The sequence below is a fragment of the Sardina pilchardus genome, chromosome 22 (assembly GCF_963854185.1).
Source record: "Sardina pilchardus chromosome 22, fSarPil1.1, whole genome shotgun sequence".
NCBI classification, from domain to species: Eukaryota; Metazoa; Chordata; class Actinopteri; order Clupeiformes; family Clupeidae; genus Sardina; species Sardina pilchardus.
The window spans coordinates 13,367,489-13,390,322 of record NC_085015.1 but is presented as its reverse complement, the minus strand read 5'-3'; the positions used below and the strand labels follow the sequence as shown (position 1 = coordinate 13,390,322).

Genomic DNA, 22,834 nt, shown 5'->3' with positions numbered 1-22,834 from the left:
TACCTTGATAAGTTTGCACCGGATCTGTGCCGACACCATGTGGCTGTTCCGCAAGTTCCCCACACGGAACATGAGGCAGAGTTTGCCGTCCCGCTGCGAGATGACAGCGTCCTGGCTGAACATCAGTGTCTCCGCCCGCTTCTTCGGCTGGGACATCTTGATGAACATGCAGCCGATGAGGAACGCGTCAACGATGGAGCCGAGCAGCGACTGGAAGAGGAATAGGATGATGCCCTCCGGGCACTTCTCTGTTATGTATCGGTAACCGTAACCGATGGTCGCTTCTGTCTCGATGAAGAATAGGAAAGCCGAGGGAAAGTTGTAAACGTTGGCGACGCACGGGGTGTACGACTCGTCGTGCCCGTGGTTTATGTCCCCGCGAATGTACGCGATGATCCACCACATAAATGCCATTATGAGCCAAGCAACGGTGTAAGTTAAGAGAAAAATCAATAGGTTCCATCGCCACTTCAAGTCCACGAGTGTTGTGAAGAGATCCGAGATGTATCTGCTGGTCTCGCCGCCAAGGTTACCATGCTGGACATTGCAGCGCCCGTTCTTGTCCACGAACCGCTGGCGTTTCCGTTTGGCCGGAGCAGTGAAACCGACTGCTTGGTTGGTATTGACCACCTGATAGTCCTCTCCAAATTTCCTCCTAATCGCAGACATAATTTCACAGTTGTTGCCCGATTCGTACACCTGGTTATTTTGTTGTAAGAAAACAACTCACTGTCTCTCAATTGCTGACATCTTCAACTATAACAGAAAAGGTTGCTCTCCTTGAAATACCAGGCAAAATCTTAAGGAAGAGAAGGGAAAAATAAAATGCAACGACGCGCTGAGATATTGGAGCATAAACGCTTTACGCAAAGTCCTTGTGGTTACTTCACTCCATAACTTTTTGTCGCAGACATAATAATAGCATATGTCAGAGGAAGAGAAGCAGTTGGCGTTTCTCTCAGTACCATATACTAACATTCAAACTGCACATGAGAAAACTGTCCGGTAGTCCCTCTCGTGCGTAACGATCGGCACTCTGTCAGGGTCACCAGTGCGTTATTATGAGACACATAAAAGTATGACAAACTGCGGCACTCTCTGCCAGTTCTTGTGGACTGTGCGATCGTTGGCGTATATGAGAGTAGCTGTGGGAGGGGGGAGGGGGGCATTGTGTGCTAGTCTTTACCCAAACCAATCAGGTACCCCACAGGCAGAGCAGAGCTAAGCGACTTGGGATCTCGGTCGAAGCTGACGCTGTGAATACCCATGTCGATGGCGCCATCTACCCAAGAGTCACGACTTGTACACTGAGTAGTCGTTGTATTATATCCACATTTGGAACTATATTATATTTTCATGCCGTTGTCACTGTTTCTTTTATATGCAGATCTGACAGTTATGTTCCACATCGGATCTGACCTATTTTTGCAGAGTAATTTTCACAAATCCAGTTTCTTTTCTTGGTTCTTGACATTCCAAAGACAGATCAGGCAACACTTTGACATCCTATCAATTTGACGTCTTTTCATCTTGAACGTGAAGAAAAGGGGAACAACTACTCACTCCAGACAATCACTGCTTATGCAATAACAAACATATAGCAACAATATGATTATGCACTCTTTTTTGCACACTTCTGGCACACATTCCAAACTAGTAACTGCCAGGCCTATTTACCATCAAAAACAAAAATACCAACAAAGCAATCTTTGTGGGCAAAGAACATCACCAACAGAACAGCCTTCAAGAGCATTCCACGGGGGTTATAAAAAGCAGGCACCTACCTTTATTTGTGTCTCACTGAATTAGGCCCATGACACCTCAAGAGTATCTGGTGTCCCAGGCCTACCCCCCTCCACACTCATCTTCGGGTAAATACCCCATTCTTAATTCCTTCCTCTTTCTTGCAGTGGCGTTTTGGCAGTGAGTTATCTATTAGGCTATCTGTTAGTTATCTCTGATGCTTTCTGACCTGTCTGATCTTTCTTGTTGTTTGTTTAGTGTTACTGTTTTTACAGTTAAACTAGAACATTAGTTCATTACTGGGGTATCACTAAGCACCTATATGTGTTATACCTGAGCAAGTTAAAATATTTTGAAACCTCAAAAGAGTAATTCACTCAATTATATTGTATATGCAGTATATTTTTTCAATCTAAATGTATTTATTGGAAACCACATGCTGTGTTCAGAATTTAAAGTCAATGCAGTACTGCAAAAAAAATAATGTTGCATTTTGTTTCTATCGGGCAAAAGCAACTTCCTTTGCAGCTATCTTCTAGAGCAGCAACATTAAAGTCTGTGATGTTATGAGAAACCTAAACAAACTCATGAAATGCTGGCAACAACTCTGGAACCCTTGGTGGTTGTGGAGAGCCTGATGTTGTACAAACAGACCAACAGAACATGGACAACACTGCTCACATCCCTTACGGTCTACCGGTCAGACAACAAAGGACACCTCTTCTTGGAAGGCTAGAGGTCAGAGACCCCTTATGTTGTTGTTATAAGGAATGCTCCAGGAAGTAATTCCTTTCCATGGCTATCACACTTGATAATGACTCTTGAACAGACTCACTCACTAACTGCCCATCTACAATACACAACACATTTTGTGGCACAGTAATGGCCCAAGTTTGAAAGAATTCAAGAACTAGGAGAAATCAATTTGCTAATTTAACGCAATGCAAGACCTAGACCTAGGCTATAAGTGCATGTACGCGAGTCTGCTCATGCATCACGATTTTTGACTTTGCACTCGGCTAGCCAGAGGATCTTTATTGTTATATCTAGATATATCTATCTATCTACAGTAATATCTATTTGAGACTATCAAAACAATACAATGCTCCATTTTTATTTATTATTCCCTGCCAATCAGTGTCACAATTGTGACAAGTACACACAGAGAGAGAGAGAGAGAGAGAGAGAGAGAGAGACTTCATTTCATTCTTGACAGAGATACAGCACTTCTAGTAATCTTGACTTTGCCCCTGACTTTGAATGAGAGCAGAGCCGTAGAGAGAAACACAGAGGGGGCCCTCTGCTGGTACGTTAGCGTTATACAGCACTAGTTGTCTGTCTCCTCTCACGACCCGTCCGCCAAACCCATAATTCCCCGCGCCCAGACAAGATGGAAGAGAACAGCAGCCGCAGGAGAACAATGTTTTGGCAGTAAAAACTCAAAGGAACGATTACTGGGGAAAATATAAACGCTAAAGAGTCGGTTGCGGTCATGTATTGGTGAGTGCGAGTGAACATTGCTTTTTGCTTTAGGTTAAATATTGATATGTATCGAATAACGTAGGATGTAAACGGCAAAATCAGATCACGGTCGCTCAAGCGAGAGATGCATTCAATTCCAAGCATCATTGTTTCGGTGTTGCATGGGCCATTTAATGCGGGGTTTCATATTATACAAATGTTGCGTGGCTAGCTTAGCTGAAAGAACTGCTTATTTTGCTCAGTCGGATACTTACTATTTCAGTATGATCTACGCCACTGCAAACTTTGCGGAATGTGTTACTAATATGCAGTCGTTGGAAATAGCAAGCTATAATTAGAGTTATAGCTAGCAAGCAAACGTCTTTAGCAGCCATCTAATGCTATCGCTAACTTAGCTGGTTTATGCTACGTATTTCTTTCTCCACGAGAATGCATGCTAGTTAGCTAGCTAGTCAGTTAGCAAACGGTCTTTCAAAAGCAGACTATGAATGTGGTAATCAATACTTCAGTGTTTTTGCTTAAATTCATGTTTTCTCATATTTGTAATGTCTCATGCCAATGCGAAATTATAAGATCTGTGCCCTTATGCAATTATATGTATGGTACGTTAATGTAATATGTATCGATATTGTCTGCCTGCTAGCCATGTTGTAACAAGTCAGTGCTTTGATGAATTAACGTTAGTTAGCCACACTGTAGCAATGTCTCGTGTGGGAAATTCAGTTTTGTATGACGGTTTTCCATTATTTTTCGGTCAGAACCACTTCAGCCGCGGCGGAACATATCATACAATGTTATGAATGGGAAATGGTTTTAGATACATTAATTGGAAACTCACTGGACTAGCGGGAATAAACGGTTGGCTCGTTAGCTGGCTATTGTAGCTTGCATGAATGAGGTTAGTTAGCTAGCAAGTTAGCAATGTTCATCACAATAGTCCGCTTCTCCTACGGTTTCAATGTCGTCTAACCAAATGGTCGGGAGACTAGACAATAAAACTCAGCTGCCTTCATTTAAGTAAGGGTTTGAAAACGTTTGCAAGTGTGATTACATTTAACACGTATCTGCCAATTTCACACTGCCTGATTGGTCAGTATTTCAAGGATTTTTTAGGCTGTGATGAATAGAATATTGCAGAACTGAAGTTATCAATAAGCTTAGTGCACTTGTCCCCTGAGAATATGGGATAATATATTCCGTCTTAATGGCAGTCTACGGGCCTCTGTGTTCAATTATGCTGCTGATCCTTTAGATGTTTTCTCAGTGTAGTGTATTTTGGTGTATTTCGTTCACTAACTCACGTCAACATGTCACGCCGGTTTAGTCTGTGTCAATGTTTTATAACTGACCCGTAAGGCAAGCTATCACAATAATCCCCAGTCACTGGTAGCACTATTAGTAATGCATCCCCTAAACGCCCCATGTAAGTATTAATACGTCCAGGTTCTAGTGCTTAGACATTTAAAAGCATGGCTAGATTCTACATCGTGTCGAATCATGTATCCTCGACAAAACATTGTGTTTTCAGATGTGCATGTCAATGTTGTTCTGCATATTTAGCCCATGCAGCTGAACTCTTAAGATGTTGTTTTTTAATTATTATTATTTCCAAACTCACAAAAAATGTCTCAAGTTTTGAAGAGTAAAATAATTGTTTGGGCTCCTACTGGTTAGCTAATATTTAGACTTTGTGGTGTTTTATTGGCTGGAATTTGGAACATGATGTAGTCTATAACCTGAGACGTTTTCTCTTGCACTTGCTTGGCCCCAATATTTGATAGGTTGATTCCTGCAGTCAGGAGGTTAAGCCCTTACAGTCTAACTAGCTTATGTCGCCTGTAATCCTCCTTGACCTACACAGATAAAGGCTAATCATTGGACGTGGAGTCTTTGATTTTACCATGATCTGTGATAACCTCCAGTGACATGCACGCTAGAAGCTGACTCGTAAATGACTCATCCAGCCTCTGGTAGGCCATGGTAGTTCTGTCCAGTGGTGGGCAAGTTGAATTATGGGAGCAAGATGGAAAGCAGGCTTGGTCCACATGTTCCTATGAAGTGATATCCCAGACATAAAAAATATGGCACAACAGGCAGTCATGTTTTATTCCCTGTGTACAAGACTGTTTTGTTTGGTTGCCCTGAATCTTCCCAAACATCAGTCTGTATTTACACAATTTAATTTAGGTTACTTGGATAGTTACCTGAATGGATTTATTTGGCTGTCCTCAGGTAAAGGTGATTGACCAGACGTTTTAATAGACACACTATAAACAGGTCACCACGACTCCTTTGTGAGATCACATGACTAAGCTTGCTATGGGCTTGTTTAAAAAAAAAAAAAAAAAAATCAATCTCCTTCCCCTCAGGTCCCAGCGCATAGTAATCCTGTCGAGTAAAGCCAGAGAAATCCAATCAAGCAATTAATGTCGGAGTGAAAGGTAGAACTGCGTGTGCGACGTATATGCCCCATCTCGGTGTCTGATTTGATATGGTGTCAAGGCTGTGGCGAAGCTTACAGAAAGTATGATTGGGTCGTGATCTGTTGCCCGTCTTCAATACCGACAACACACCACAACACTTTTGCCCTCAGATGGCGAAGGGACAGGAAGTGGGTCAGTGTGGGGAATTATTAGTGTTATTATTTATTATATTTTTATTTTGAGAAGGTGTTAGGGAATCGGATTATGAGAACGTGGTTTGCTGTGTGCGGATCTGTGACGGTCTGGCTATTTTGAGAGGCAGGCAGGCAGGCAGGAGGAACGACAGAGGCAGCATTTCAGAACCCCGAGAAATGCTCTCCCAGTTCAGAATAAAATAGGCTTAAGCTCACAGCGCAGTACAAGCAGTATCCATGTCATTTCGCAGAATAATGTGGCTCCCCTTTTCTCCTCGATGTCTGCCAAACATCAAATAAAAAAACATTTGCCAGCTAGTCAGCCATGTTGAGCCTGTTTTACCAATTGATGTAAACATTGCAATTAATGCCTCGTCTTCTCTTTTCTCTGTCTCCCTCTTCCGCTCTGCAGGATATCCCCCTTTTAGTCCTTTTTCTATTTTCTTCCCCTCCCCTCTCCTCTTTTCTTTCTCTTGAATGAACGGACGTCCCGTCCTCCAGCAATACGCCGCCACCACCACCACCACCAGCAGCTGCAACAATCCCACCTCCACCGCCTTCACCTCCGCCACCATGAGCCTCATCCAGGACAAGCTGGGCAACGAGTTCCTGCGCAGTAACGGCGGCATGGACCCCAACTTCCAGCCGGCCAGCATGCTGATGTTCAGCCACCTGCCGCCGGTTACCAGCTTCACGCGGCTGGCCTCGCAGTCGGTCATGGGCGACCTGCAGCAGGAGATGATCCTCAAGAAGGAGCGCGACTCCCCCGACCACGGCGCCAGCGGAGGCTTCCTCCACGGCATGGGCATCAAGCAGGAGAAGCTGAGCGAGCTCGACTACCGCCTGCCGCTGTACGGCGCGTCGCAATCGACCGGGCACCACATCACGGTCGCCGGCGGAAACAACACGATGGTACAGGGAGGCGGTGTCGGCGGGAAGGGGGCCGGCACTATGGACATGCTGGACATGTCGCTGGGCAACCACCAGAACATGCTTCTGCATGACCTCAGCCTTAGCAACGTAAGTTTTAGCATTAGGTGGTGAGGTGGGCGATCACACAGGCATGTTTTTTTGTTTTTGTTTGTTTGTTTGTTTGTTTGTTTTTCACTTCCAAAATGCGAGTATGGAGTATTCCAAAGTAGGTAGAGTTAAAAACATAGAAATTGATTCTGTACATACATATTTTTGCTATGATGTGTTATAAGCGCAACCTCAAAAGTTGAGCTATTTTTAACTTTATGCACATCACGTTTTGAGAAGCCTCACTTTTTTTGCTTCCCCCATATTTATCTAACCTGAGGATTGAGGAATGATCAGTCTGGGAAACAATTAAATTTGAGCGCTAGGAGGTAAAAATAAGTGTCAGTCTCTGAATGGCCCCTTAGTCTTACCAGGTCTTAATTTTATTCAAATCCCTTGTGTAGCACTTCTAGACACTTGTCTGTGAAAAGGGTTGTACAAATAAACTTTACGTACCTACTTAAGTGGTGATGGGGCTTGTCCTGAGAAGGTTTTGTGGACGGCACCGTCCATTGTGTATGCACATGCACCCACGTCCAAATTGATTGAAACGTTTGCAGCTGTCTAAGGCAGAACCTATCTCTGTTCCCTTCTCGTTGAAATGATGTCGCCTTTTTTAAATTCCTTCAGTAAAAGGGCGTTTTACTTCTACAACGACAATTTCCTTTTTTTTCTCCTTTTTTTTTTTGTATATGGACGCGGTCACCTTCACGTTTTGTTTCATTAATTACTTTGTTAATTTGTGCAAGAGTCTAGCCTGTACCCCTTTAGTGTCACATAGTGTCACATAGTGTCATGTGTTTCATTGCAGTGCAAAGTGTTACAATTATTCACACGCACCATATTTTTATGAATTAAATTCAATTTGGAGAGCTGGTTCATGTTAAAAATGTGACCCGTGACTAGAACCCTTGAAGGAGCTGACAGCTGAAAGCTGTCCTCCACCCCCCCCTAGCCCCCCCATCCTTGTTATTGTTTTCCTGGGTCCCCCCCCCCCCCCCCTGTCTGCATTGTTGTCATCTGCCCCCCCCCCCCCCCCCCCGCTCATTAGCCTAATCTGTGCTTTGTCATCAGTTCTCGGGCAGATTAGGGAAGGAGCCCAAGGAGGGCACGGGCCGGCGGGGCAAGAAGGCCAACGGAGAGGGAAACGAAGGCAAGGGCCGCAGGAAACGAGGGGACGCTGCAAAGGTACGCACACACACACAGGCCCATGTGTATACACAAACATGCGCACACACACACACTATATACACTACACACACACACTATACAACTCTAGAAAAACCAGGGGACGCTGCAAAGGTATGCACACACAGGCCCATATGTACACACACATACCCATACACACACACACACACACACACTATACAACTCTGGGGAAAAAATGAAGAGACCACTGCACATTTTTCTGATGTCATCCTACGGTTGCTGAGTGACATTCGAGATGTCTCTTCATTTTGAATATGACATTTGAATGTCACTCAGGATGACATCAGAAAAATGTACAGTGGTTTATTATTTTGAAAATATATACACACACACACTTATTTTCTCACACAATGACCCTCAACAAATATATAGTAACAAACACACACACACCACATACCCTCTACTCAGAAGACTCAGTAAGGGTGTTTTGTGCATGAACTGAAGTGTTTGTGTGGCGTGTGGGAATTTTAGGATCTTATTCATTATATTAAGTCCGCAAATTGCCTCATTATTGAATTCACTTTAGACTTTTCACTTTGCCGACCTCTTAAATTAGGACCCAGAGACTTCACTAAAAGATAGAGCCAACAAAGACAGACAACCGTGTGAAGATCAGAATTAACGATCTACACACATACACACACATACACATACACACACACACACACACACACACACACACACACACACACACACACACACACACAGGCCCCCTCTATTGTAATAGAGGTCCATCTCTTCCTGTCTGTTTCCAGCTTGTCCTTGAGATGGAGTGCCTTTCTTTTTTGAATACTCTTTTGTCACCACTCATCTTTGCAGAGTTCTTCATTCTGATTGGTTGTTTGAGACCTGAATAGTCAGAATGTTGCCACAGGCAACGAGTGTTTGTTAAATTGTCTACAGTAAAACGGTAATCAAGTCACAGCAGAATCTATTTAGACAATACTCCTCAGGTAATAAAACCATTTAAAGCTAATGTTCTGACTGCCGTCAGCTTAATCTCAGCCTCCCCTGCCGTTTGTCTCTCACTGCCTCCGTTTCAGTTTTCTTTTTGTCTCCTTTATTTCTGTGTTCCGTATGCATTTATTCCGAAATGAGCTTGCTCAGTTTAAACCACTCTCACAAGTCTGTCAGCTACAGATCTTTCTGAAATGTGTATAATAATTGATTTTGCTAAATTTCTTCAGCTATGAGGTTAATACAAGGGGGCAGTTAATATGGTGTTAATATGGTTTTGTTTCTTTTAACTTGCATAAAGCACTGTCCTGCGGCTTATACACAATGCGGCTTATATGCGGGAAATTACTGTAGGCTGTTGTAGACATTGAACAGCTGTGAATGTTTTTCCTTTTCCTTTAATAACATATGTCTCTCTCTCTCTCTCTCTCTCTCTCTCTTTCCCTCCCTCTCTCCCTCTCTCCCTCCCTCTGTCTGTATCCAGTCACTGATGCTGGATGGAGATGGGGGTCCCATGTCCCCGAACTGCAAGCCTCACATCTGCGAGCACTGCAACGCAGCCTTCCGCAGTTCCTACCACCTGCGCAGACACGTGCTCATACACACAGGTGAGACGCTTTCTCTGGTGACTACACACACACACACACACACACACACACACACACACACACGCGTGCTTAGAAAGATCACACATCACTTTTTACAGACCAATCGCTCACCCAGTATGTCCACAAGTACACACATGACTGTTTGTCTTTCATGTCATGTCTAATGTCACTTTGTCTACCAATGTTTTAAAACCATGGAAAAGATGCACCTGTCAAGCTAGCAGCTAGTTCCTGTGTTCTATGTGTTTTTGTTCACTTATAAGTGTGACCATGCAGATTGACAAATATGTGCTTACCGTAATGTAGTATTTGAAGTAGCAATCAGCATGTGAATCAAAAGGGAATGTTTGTGTGTGTGTGCGTAAAGATTGACAATCTATCATTTGTTTGTTTGTTTGTGTGTGTGTGCCATTTGATCACAGCACTATGTGAATCTAAAAGCTGTTCCTCTGTGTTTTGTGTGTTATTTTTAATTTAATGCGGGACGCGGGCGCTTGTATTATTTCTGATGGCACAGGGGAGAGGCCCTTCAGGTGCAGTCAGTGCAACATGAGCTTCATCCAGAAGTACCTGCTGCAGAGACACGAGAAGATCCACAGCGGTGAGTCACGAGAGACACACACACACACACACGAGAGACAGAAGACACAGAGGCAGAGAGAGAGACATGCACGCACGCACGCACACACACACACACACACACACACACACACACACACACACACACAGAGAGAGAGAAGACACAGAGGCAGAGAAATACACGCATAAAATATTTTTTGTAGTGCTTTGGGAAAACACACACACACACACACACACACACACACACACACACAGAGAGAGAGACACACACACGCATAAAATGTTTTTTGTAGTGCTTTGGGAAAGCAGAATGATTCGGCAATATGATGCTACATGTGACGTGCGCACATGTTTGATGCCATTTTTAAAAATGCCGGTGGCCCTGTGAGTATTTTTGGCGGAATTTTGGCCATTGAAGTGAATGGGGGTGGTACTTCCTCACTCTCTCTGGATCTAAATAGTACCTCCATGTTAATTATAGCCATGGGGATACCCTTTACCAACCCTTTGGACATGAGTGGCAGACACCAAGACAGCAGATTGTTTACCCTGAGGCCAAAAACGCCTTTATCTTAGTGAAAAAGCAGTGTGTGTGTGTGTGTGTGTTTGTTTGTGTGTGTGTGTGGTGCAGCTCTCAACACATGCTGTAGCAGCCACTTGTTCAGACACACAGAGCCTTCTGCTCTTAGTAATTAAGGTGGAGAAAGCTAAACTCTCAAAAGTGTGATTACACTGTACTAGAGTAGATGCGGACAGTGTTTGTCATAAATGCAGAGTGCAGAAACACAAACAGTTATCCAAAACCTCTAGCAAAAGCCTTTGAATTTGTCCCGTCTGTTGGTCTTAACATGGCCGTTATGACATCATTGCTAGCGGCCTATAAAGTCCTCAGCATAGCAGAGATGAGCAGCAGGCTTTGTAATATGAGAGTAAACAAATGTTTTGGTTTTGTTTTGTTTACTTATCACTTGTTATCATTGTGGCTATTTGCCTTGTGTGCAGCCAACAAATAAACAAAAAACATGGAAGGTGTTCCAGAAGTTCTGCGTAACCTGCATTGTTACTACCATTACCCATCACACTGCTATACACATTTGCTCAATCATTCATTCATTCAATCAACAGTGTTTTTTCCTCTCCAAAAGGTATTAAGAGTGTAATGTGCATTAAATAATATAGTTACAGACCCTTTCAACAAGAAAAACAAAAACAATGCTTGAACATTGTATTTTGTTCCCAAACTGCTTTCGCTGCATTAAAATAACATAATTATGGAATGTTAAAACGGAAACCTCTAGAAAAGGTCTATAGAATAAATGACAAAAAAAAGAGTGTCATCCTCAGTTCTCAGGAGGTTGATTTGAATGCGTTTTCCACTGACCTCAATGTGCTTTTATAGCAAAAGGCTATGATGTCACACTTAAGTATATCCTTGTGGGCCCGGTTTATACTTAGTATGTAGTATTACCAAAATGGGACTTGTGCTATTTTAGCTGGCGAGGGATGCACTGAATCTCTCTCCCTCTTTCTTTCTTTTCTTTCTCTCTCTATCTCCTTCACTCTCTCTTTTTCTTTTTTCTTTCTCTCTCTCTCTCTCTGTCTCTCTCTCTTTCTTTTTTCTTTCTCTCTCTCTCTCTCTCTCTCTCGCTCATTCTCTCTCTCTCTCTCTCTCTCTCTCTCTCTCTCTCTCTGTCTCTCTCTCTCTCTCTCTCTCTCTCTCCCCCCAACAGGAGAGAAGCCGTTTAGCTGTGATCAGTGTAACATGCGCTTCATTCAGAAGTACCACATGGAGAGACACAAGAGGACTCATAGTGGAGAAAAGCCATATAAATGTGACAACTGCCAACAGGTAAGATCTTGGGACTTTAGTGTATATCTTGGAAGGAATGTAATGTCCGCAACACTGATAAATTGCTCCCGGTTTAATGAAAAATGCAACGTTTCGACCCTACTGGGTCTTCATCAGGCAAATGGTCACTATTTTAGTGTATCACACGTTAGATTTGTTGTTTCAAGGATTCTGTGGTCGTAGATATAGTTAACAGCAGTTTCAATCCAGATTTGGTGAAAGTATCTGTGTGTATGATTCATGGAGTTCAGTATTGGTAAACAGGATGTTTACTTAGTAAACATGCATGAATTACTCCACACACCAGTGTGACGGGAATGTTGGAAATTTAACATTAGAATAACTAAAGAATATCTGGGTTCACTGAATGGAACATGGAATTGTACATTGTTGCTGAACAGAATCTTCAGTTAGAATGTTTAAAACTCCCCTGCTGAAGGGTTCATCTTGGTTATGCTATTTGGCAGACGCCTTTGTCCAAACTAAGCGACATACAAATAAAAACAACACAATAATTACTTTCACTGTGAGCAAATTAAAAAATCTTCCTTAACACTCTCCACTCTGTATCCCCTCTCGCCCTCAGTATTTCTCACGCACCGACCGATTACTGAAGCACAAGCGCACCTGTGAAGAAGCCATAAAGAAGGGCCTGGACCCAAGCATGCTGGACCTCGGGGAAGACGACCTCGGCCAGGGCAGCTACCTCCTCACTCAGGGAAACCCCCCCGCCACCGCCCCCTCCGGAGGGCGCAAGCGAGGCCGAGGCAAGGGAGAGGGCGGCGGGGAGCGCCGCCGGAAGAAGGCGGCCTCATCTTCCTCCTCCTCGCTTCACATGCCCCGAGGCCTGGGCCTGCAGGACTACGGCGGCGGCCTCCCGTCCGCCTCGGGAGACGGCGACGCCGGGGGGCCCTCGTCGGGCGGCGGGGGCAACCACATGGGCCGCACGCCCAAGCTGGTGTTCAAGAAGGCCGGCCGGAACAAGGGCGGCCTGGACAAGAGCCTCCTGTCGATGGCCGACGACGCCGCCGCCGGAGGCTCCAACTCGGGCCTCCACAACCAGAAGCTCTCCGGCGGCGGCGGCGGGATGGACGGCCTGGGCCTCATGCAAGGCTCCGGGGGCCCCAAGCAGCCCGGCACCAGCAGCAACTACGACGACGCCATGCAGTTCCTGAAGAAGCGGCGCTACCTGAACGCGGCCAACAGCGGGGGCGCCGGAGGCTCTGGGGTGGGCGTAGGAGTAGGTGTGGGCGGCGGCGGCGGCGGGAACCAGCAGAACGACTTTGGGCACCTCCCGCCGCCGCAGCAGACCATCATCCAGACCGGCCTGCCCGGCGAGCCCACGCTGGCGCTGCTGGACACCTCGCCGCTCATCAGCGTCGACAAGCACGACAAGTCGGGCATCCCCGACGAGGTGCTGCAGAGCCTGCTGGATCACTACAGCCACAAGCCGGACGGCTCGCACCACCACCACCACCACAGCCACCACCACAACCCGCACCACCACCACCACCACCACGACGACGTGACCTTCGACCTCTCCGGCCACCACGTGGACCTGCAGCCGGCCGAGGTGGTGGGCCACGACGACGAGGGCTCGCCGGGCGGCTCGGGCGACAAGACGGTGGTGATGAGCGAGTACTCCAAGTTCCTGCTGCAGACGCTGGAGCGCACCAGCCACAGCTCGGGCTTCCCGCTGGGGCCCTCGGCGCCCTTCCCCACCCTCCTGACCACCAGCAGCCCCTCGTCCTCCACCCTCTTCTCCGACAAGCACGTGTACGCCACCTCGCCGCTGGACTGCGGCTACACGCAGCCCGTCGGCTCGCCGCTGGGCCCGTCTTCCTCGTCCTCGTCTTCCGGCGGCGGCGGCGGCACCAAGTCCCACTACAGCATGCTGGTGTCGGCGCCGTCGCCCAACAGCCACGGCTCGCAGGGCTCGTCGGGCGCCTCGCAGGGCGGGTACCACCTCAGCAGCCTGGAGCCGGCCAGCCACCAGCAGCTCACCCCGTCGCAGGAGCTGGACCAGCTGGAGAAGCAGCACTCGCCGCCCTTCCAGCTGACCTCCGACATGGCCAACGGCGGGGCCGGGTCGGCGGGCGGTCCGAAGGACGGGAAGAACGGCGGCGGGAACGGTTCCGCGGGAGGTGGGAACTCGGACGGCGGAACCGGCGCCGGCACCAACGGCAACGCGGGGAACGGGCCGGTGTACCCGGACCTGGCGCCGCTGGAGCCCTCCAAGGAGGTGGACCTGCGTTCCACGTACCAGATCGAGAACTTCGCCCAGGCCTTTGGCGCGCAGTTCAAGTCCGGCCGCGGGACCCCGCTGTCGGCGTACGGCGGCGGTGCTGACGACCACCGGTTGCCGCGGACTACCGTCTCGGAATTCTCAGGGTATACTAGTCTGTTGGCGGACGTCGGCGAGCCCGCTAGCTCAGGATCCAAAACTCCCACGAGCCAAAGTTACAGGTAAATAGGGTCGTCCAAGGAGGGGGGAGGGGACAGTGTCTTCCAACCTCAGTTGGAAACTTCAGAACATTGGAAACCTAATCGACCCCACTTCAACCCCCTCCCCCCCAAATCCATTTTATAACAACCGTTAAACAAGACAGAAAGACTTACTACACTGCCATTAATTGTTAATATGAGACTCTACCAGGGAAGGTCTTCAAGACCTCATGCAATTTTTTCTAAAAAAGTACTCCTTTTTAATATGTATTCAGTCTTTATGTCTTTATTTTAAGAAAAAACAGTGTAGTGTGTATGATATTGTTTTTTTTTTTGTAGGTTTTAAATGTATTTTTTTTTTCTCTTCCTCGATGAAAACTAGAGGGTAGCTATGAACTGGCTTGTGTTCCTAAAAACCCCTGTGTGTTTTAGCAATCAGGATGCATTTGTAAAATATTAATGATGATGATAATGATTACAGTAATAATGTGTCAGGGAGAGGCCCAGTGTTCAAAAGGCAAAAAACCCTATGTATTGTCTGTTACAATAATGAAAAGTATTACTCAGGAAAAAAGCAGCAAACTAAGAGGTTATTTTTTTCCTCATTTTTTTTTTCTTCTTTCATGACGAGGCAACTTTGACAGGTTTACTTGTATAAGTACATTGAAGCTTTTTTGTTTTTGTTTTTGTTTATGCATTTGAAAACTTCCTACAGGAAGGGAAGACTGTAGCCAATCATGAGTCTGTGCATTCAGTCACTGACAGACCTTTTCCACTACTAGTGATGTTATGGAGATTATGGTACCTTTTTATTTTTTCAAAGACAAACACACCCATCTCTCTGTCTTTCTCTCTCTCTCTCTCTCTCTCTCTGCCTGTCTGTGTCTCTCTCTCTCTCTCTCTCTCTCTCTCTCTCTCTCTCTGTCGGTCTGTCTGTCTGTCTGTCTCTCTCTCTCTCTCTCTCTTTATCTCCCTCTCTCTCTTTCATACATGCTCACTCGCACGCGCGCACACACACACACACACACACACACACACACGCACAAACAGTTTCCATGGTGATGAGGGGATACGCTGAGCACTGATTTAGCTCCCATCATCTTTTGCTTTGTTTTACTCTCTCCGGTTTTTGTTCCCTCGATTTGTTTGACATTATTTTTGTTCTATTTTTGTTTTCTTTTGCAAGGAGTCAATGAGCACTTTTTTAACCAGCCGTTTTAACCATTGAGGAAAAAAAAACTGATTCAGCCCAGTCTCATTTAAATTTTTGATTTTCAAAAAGTTTTTTTTTTTTTTTGTGGAGAAAGCTGTGAGTTTAGTGGGAAAAGGGGATGTGTTTTGGGAGGGGGTGGGATGATTTGAGAGCGGGTAGGGTTATGATCAAGGGCATTTGGGTATGTTGGGGGTGGTTAGATGGGGCGGGGCGGGCTATGGGGACTTGGATGCTATGCCATTATTGTTTGTAATATTGATATGTAGTGGAGCCTTGGGTTCAAGTTACAGGACCTTCTTTGTATTAAAGTGTATTTAAATATTAATGTTTTTTTTTAATTTTATATATTAATTTTTTTGCTCCAAGAGAGTGGCCACATTTAGGGCAATCCTACCTCTCCACCTCAAACACTGACTCAAGGTGAAGTCAGTGCATGCAAACAAAATGGGCCGATATTATTATTTTTTGTTTGTTTTTTTAATCCCCTGCTGACACAAGCCAACAAAGACACACCATCATTGTGCAAATGAAAACAGAACATGGAAAAAAAATACATGCTAGTTTTTTTTTCTGGACCTAAAACCTGTGGTTTTTTTAAAATGTATTTTGTTGGCTCTTTTGAAAGAAAAAGGAACGAAAGACAAAAAAAAAAGACTTTTGAAAAATCAGGAACATGGTGAGAAGACGAGAAGGAGAAATATGGACATTTGATGTGAGCAAAGTGATTGTTTTGCCCCCTCTCCCTTTTCCCTTCCCACCTAAATGGTAATGCAATTTTTTGATGACTTTTGTGACTGAACACTACTCTGCTTTGTCTTCCATGGTTAGATGATTATTATTATTATCATTATTTTTTTAATCAATTGTCTCGAGTGGTCAGAGTGTGAAGTTTTACAGGTGGGGTGTTGGCCTCCACTTGTTTTTTTCTCCCCCCCTGTTCCCCAAGACCTGTCGAAGGGGTTCAGTGGTGACCTTTCTAGCTAAAACATCACCAGAGGCAAAGACGACCCCTTTTTTTTTTTTTTTTTTTTGCCCACCCCCAGCTATGCGCTATGGTTTCGAAGAGAGAACAATGGAATGGAGAATTGCTAAAGTGATTTTCAAAAACAAAAAGTAGGATTGACCATAATATACCTCATATCAATGTAAATGGAAAACAAGGAAGATATAATTTTTTTTGAAAAATCCCAGGGACAAGTGTTAAGATGTATGTAGTGAATAGCAATTGAGACTTAAGAAGAAGAGAAAAAAAAAAAAGGAAAACAGAACACATATCCCAGGCAATGGTGAACTCTTCATGGGTCCTTATTCATCCCAAAGTCACCAGTAGTCTGGGATAAAGTAGCCCTGTATTAATTATGTAACGCCTCCTGTGTTGGCTGTTCTGGGGAGAAACTTGACCGGAGATGCAAATGAACATTTAAGTTTGTTTTTTTTCCTTCCCGTGTTTCGTTCTTTGACCCAGTGAGTCATGCCAAGCAGTGTTGGATTCTAGGTTGATGCCCCCTTATTTTAGGATTCTCTCTCTTTTACGATGATTTCCCCATCTCTCCCCACCCTTCCCATCTAACTTTTGTTACTTGCCATAAAAAAAATGTGTTTTTTGATAAGGTGTCTAGAATGAATTTTGTTTACAATAATGTACAAATACACTAAATGTGTGTGTTTTCTTTTTTTTTTTTCATTCTGACTTTTTTTCTGATATGCATGATATGAAGATTTTTTTTTTGTTATTTTATATGGCTTTTCTGTGATCACCATCAATGCACCAAATTTTTTGTAGCGTATACATCCCCATTTTCCTTATCCATTCGGAACTTGTTTTACATGGTTCTGCCCATCAGATGACTTTATAAATGGTTAGATAAGCCAATAAAAACCTTTTGTTATGAGAACGTACCAGTGGTCTAAGATTGAATGTGTCACCAGGCAAACATTGGGCAAAACGGAAGCACACAGTCACAGTGAACGAACACTTTTTAACCTTAATGGAACAATATGATTTAACTTTTAAAAAATCCGGAAGGAGACGCTTATTTGCATAGGGAGAGGAAGAGTTAGCCCAGGCTGCATTGCGCTCAATTATTTTGAAGATGATTAATAGAGTAAACGACTTCAAAACACAGATTTTACTTCCTTAAAACATGCTTCCTGCAAAAATCTTGATCAATGGTTAACTATTCAAACATATTTTGGATTAATCGTTCATGATCAATGTTCCAGTTGGGTGAATCCGCACACAGAGAAGGAAGGAGTATGTGTATCCTCTGACGTCTGACCTAACTCTGGGGTAGACACCAAATACTATCCCAAGAAATTAGCGTGTTACTTTAAAGGAACATGATGTTCTTTCACATTCAAATAACAGTTTTAAGCTCATACTGATGTTACACTGATTTACAATGCGGAGAATGGAGTCGCTGACATTGTCTAGGCACATGTGGGATGGCTGGTATTGCACCGTGTAAAGCCATTTAAGAATGTATTCATTGTTCTGGCAGTTAGAAGCATCTTTTCAGAGACACTTAATTAGTTTTAGAGGAATTTGGTACCCGGTACACGTTAACAACTGGGAAACATTTTGTGTTAATTTAACAAAGATCAAGTTATGTCCTGGAAGGTTGATCAGATAAGGAGTTATAACTCAATGCAGCCTGTCTCCACAAAGTGAACTTTGATAACCTCAGAAATGAAGAGATTATGGCTGTTTGTTTATTTTTTATAAGTGGCAACATGATATCGCTTTATCCATCGTGGTGTGTCCTGTACCTTCCGCTTGACTAAAGTTAAAGTTTTTCAACTATCACTTTTTTCCTCCCAAAACCTTAATTAAGATGAGAAACAACAGCTGTAGTTTAAGTGCACATGCACAGGAGGTACAGGAAAACAGATGAAGTGTTTTTTTTTTTAAGTGTTTTTTTTTTTTTTTTTAGGCTTAATTGTTACCAGTATTAACTATATATTACAGCAAAATATTAAAGTCAAGCTTTAGAAAAAAAAAGTATTTGAATATCTATCAATGGTGTACAAAACTTGTTGCAGCCTGCTCCATTTTCAAACACAAAATACAGGCCTGATTCAGTTGTGAGTTTGAAAATGTCACGGTCTGTCAGTCCCTGATTCTTGTAGAAAAAAAGAAAAAGGCTGGAGACCCTTCAACATCTGTTCAGGAGATCTTTATAAATTGTCAGTCAAAGATGGCTATGCATCTTTTGATAAATTTGAACGTTTACAGTGTATGTGAGAGTAAGTGATCTTGTTAGCAAGCTTTGTGGTGATGTGAATGATCCTCTACTTTTGTGATATTCTGCTCATCAACACGGAGGTCAGAAATATCAAAGCCATGTATCCGCTGGAAACGAGTGTGTGCTAAACCTTATCTAGCATGTTTGGTTATGGGATGGTAGCTCAGACAAAAAAAGTGGGTACATGCATTTCTACTTCTGTTGGTCAGAGCTGGCCTTTCTCTGCAATCAACAAAAACGACACATTTACACAAATAGAAAACCTATCAAAGGTGTGGTGTTTGTCATGGAAAAACCACGACATACTTACGTACTGTCAGTAAGCCAACAGCTTTTCCCATTTTATGGCTGTCCGTCATCATAAAGGACAAGTGAGCAAACACCAGCCAGCCCAGTACAACAGTGCTGTTAAACAGTGCTAAAGACATTACCACAGTACTTGACCTGAGAGAATAAGCACAGAAGACCCTCTCTAGCTTTGAATAAGTCTTTCAAGTTAGTTTGCCTGACTTTCCCCTCCACCTCATTCAGGTATTTCTAGGGGCTTTGTTACGTTTACATGTACTTTTGGATTGAGGAACACAGTAACTACCCTGTGTAAACATGTGAAGAGTCGAGTAGCAAAAATAGATGTGCCCCTTTTAGAATGTTGATTAATTATCACACCAACCTGTTATATATATTTCTTCTTTTTTTCCGGGGTTGGGGGTGGAGAGGATATGGTTTTGCACTGCAGTCAAATGGACAGTTTGTCATTATGCACTAGAGGGCAGTACAGATCCCAGTTGAAATTCACAGCATCATTACCATCCCGTTCTCCACTCCTGCACATAGGCCTACTTAGTTTTAGGGTTTGCTCAAAAATGGCTTTACATTGCACTACATAACAGAAGTTCAAGCTCCTTGAAAGCCACATGAACTTGGAGATTACCCTCTGACATACCTTTCAAAGACCTCTTTCCCTCCTTTCCAGAGGGAAAGAAATGTTGAAATAATATCTCTTTTTTTATCTAGCTATTTCTCCTATAGACATACTGCTCAGTTTTGACCAACTTCTTGTATTTTATCATTTAAATTCCTAAGAAACAGGTAGAGGAGCCTGCACACCTTGATAGATTGTATTGCAGGTGCAGCTCTTTCACAAGAGCAAGTCAGAAGAGAGTTGAAAGAACAGTGCAACGCTGCTTCCTTCACTGTAGCCTACATTAAATTTATTGAACTGAGGTTTTGGTCAGACCTTCATCAGCATACTCCGATGAAGATCTGATTGACAAAAATGTTAGTTCAATAAATTGGATGTACCTTGAAAGAAGCAGCGTGTGTTTTAGCACTTTTCTTATCCCCTTCTCCTCACACAATCCAAGTCCAATTTAAGTTAACGTTTAACTTGAGATCGTAAAATAGTCCTTTTTTTTTGTAGTTCTTGATCAATTTAGTCTCATATTTCCCTATGATATTTCCCCTATAAAGGGAGTAGAAACAGGCCCATATACGGTTGGCTCTCAAAAAGAGCTTATTCATTTTGATTGAATAAAATTGAGACAAAGAAAAGACGGCAAAATGTTCCTTTGGGTTAAATTCATCTTAAAAGAGTCAGGAAAGTGTAGTTGCGTGTGTACACCCATTTGGGAAATGTCCCATAACATCATCTAATCTTTATGCAGGAACATGCCAAAGATCATCCTGTGTGGCAGTGTTTTTATACAATCTCTGATGCTATCACCAGATAACTGACCGTCACTATCAACATTACAGTCTGGACTTATTTATTGACTAGCAGCCTTCTTCTTGCAAAGGCATAGGCTACATGTTTTGTTTGTTTATAACATTTCAATATTTCAATTACATCATGCTGATTACTGTCCGCGTTCGCCTCATAATTTCCAGTAATAGCCACAGCAACTATTTGCACATAGTATGTCTTTGAATGTCGTATTGGAATGTCAGGTCAGGTCATTTGATGTAAGCCTTCGTCACCTCCCTACAATGACAATCCCCATTCCTTCATGTTTAAGTCTAACGTCTAGAACATTGCAACATCGATCCACTCCTCAAGAAGATAAGCTCAAGTGGACTGACATTGACCACTCCGCTTAGCGTGGCATTGGTATCTCTGCTCTGATAAAGCCCATCTCCATGGCGATGGCTCAGGAGGTTGGGTTGTTCAGGGACGTCACACCTAGGAAAAAATAACTTGGTTCCGAACAAACACAAGATAATATTTCCCACCCAGTGTAAGTTACAAAGCCTTTAAGACGTCTTGATATGCTGTACAAGTTCTCTGGGTGTGCCTATACAAACCAAAGTTCATGTATGTATGTTTGTGTACATCATGCATTTGTTTCTTTGGGGACAAAAGCCTAATTTATAATGCACATGACCGGCAAAGATTCAGTCATGTTATCCTATCATCCTATCCATAATGATAAAAAGCGATGGAGCCAAGGACCTGTCTAATCTTTACTATGATATAATCTTCCTCTTGTTTAATTGTTTTATTCACGAACCATAAAATGGTGGTCCACTAAAATATAGGCTATGATTAAGTTTCCAGTGACACAAGGCAGTGGTAGGATTGCCTGGACATGGATTCAGTCAGTCTGATGAGCTATGATTTGAAGTAACTTTAATAATCACCATCACTGACGATTACAGTGATGATGAAACACATCATCAACCCTTGCCATCAGCAAAGCCTCACCTGTGTGACTACCATAGAGTTCAGGTGTCCAACTAAATTCATCTATTACCACCTAATAAAGCAGATTATTATCATTCATTACTAATCTTAATATTTGTTCAGAGATTACTATATGTTGTGGAACATAAATGTTCTTGTTTTCATTGCCTTAATTAATCACTTTTTATATATATATGATGTGGTAGATTTGGTCCCAACTGACTGTAGGTGTGTCCGGCGGTGACGCATACCTTTCATGTCATTCATGTCCTTAGACTCGAGTGTGAGGTCACGAAACTCACTCTATTTCTGTCACCCATTACAAAAGAATAATCTCCAAATCAACAAGAGTGCTCAGGATTGTTGATTCGTTGCTCAATCTTGGAATTAGCCTACTTCCCGGAACAAAGTGCATTTTTCTAACTGAGAGAGATGCGGTTAGAAAATGTTTTACCTCTAATGCTGGCTAATGTGAAATGGATCAGTTGAATGAAGCTGGCTTTGCAGGTCTGCAATATTAAATTGTGTATTGAGATTTTTGATCTCTTTGTTGCAACTCCTGAGATGAAGCAAGGCCCTCTGTTGTAGGCACTAAGATTCAGCATGCTGTTAGTCCCTTAAATCTACTTAAATCAGTATGAAGAGTTAAAGTGCTAAACCCTCTAAATCCGTCTGACCACTTTTCTTTTCAATAAACATGTTTTACTGTATTATCATGCTCCTATAGGTTTTTGCCTACAAATCAATATTTCAGACCAGGAATAGAGTGGTATTTAGCGGGATTATTTGATGAACCGTATACTATGCGTGGAGAGCATTCACTCACTGTTATCTCATTTTTGATGGAGATGGCATGCACCTGAACTCTTTGTATATTATATTATAATATGATATATAATATAATATGTAGACATTTGTTACATCCACTGTGGGAGCATGCTTTCTGTAAATGGGCAACGGGGCCACATGATGCCAGCTCTGTTGGGTTAAGTGTGAATAAGCATCACAGTCATTCAGTCATTTAGCAGATGCTTTTCGGTAACACTTATCGCCATAAGAGTGCCATGACACTGTCATGACACATGAACCCTAATTCAAAGCGTAACCCTAACTTGTCATGACAAAAACCGAATGACATTTAATGATAGAAGTGTTTATGCCTTGTTTATAATATGACACGTTAATGA

The 22,834-nt window shown here is 43.4% G+C and overlaps 2 protein-coding genes across 2 annotated transcripts in view; one reads left to right on the top strand and one right to left on the bottom strand.

The window, feature by feature from the left end:
* kcnj19b (potassium inwardly rectifying channel subfamily J member 19b) overlaps nucleotides 1-1,031 on the bottom strand; it is a 12,172-nt gene extending 11,141 nt beyond the window's left edge. The window contains exon 1 of the mRNA XM_062526984.1: nucleotides 4-1,031. Within this exon, the coding sequence (XP_062382968.1) occupies nucleotides 4-669 (666 nt within the window). The 5' untranslated portion in view covers nucleotides 670-1,031. The remainder of the gene's footprint in view (nucleotides 1-3) is intronic.
* A 2,096-nt stretch (nucleotides 1,032-3,127) lies between these two features.
* On the top strand, nucleotides 3,128-15,404 carry znf281b (zinc finger protein 281b). Its single transcript, XM_062527041.1, has 7 exons — nucleotides 3,128-3,243; nucleotides 6,255-6,862; nucleotides 7,937-8,050; nucleotides 9,513-9,636; nucleotides 10,154-10,237; nucleotides 11,946-12,064; nucleotides 12,651-15,404. The coding sequence occupies exons 2-7, from the start codon at nucleotides 6,320-6,322 to the stop codon at nucleotides 14,532-14,534; spliced, it is 2,868 nt and encodes a 955-aa protein (XP_062383025.1). The 5' UTR covers nucleotides 3,128-3,243; nucleotides 6,255-6,319; the 3' UTR covers nucleotides 14,535-15,404.
* Nucleotides 15,405-22,834: the final 7,430 nt, after the last annotated feature.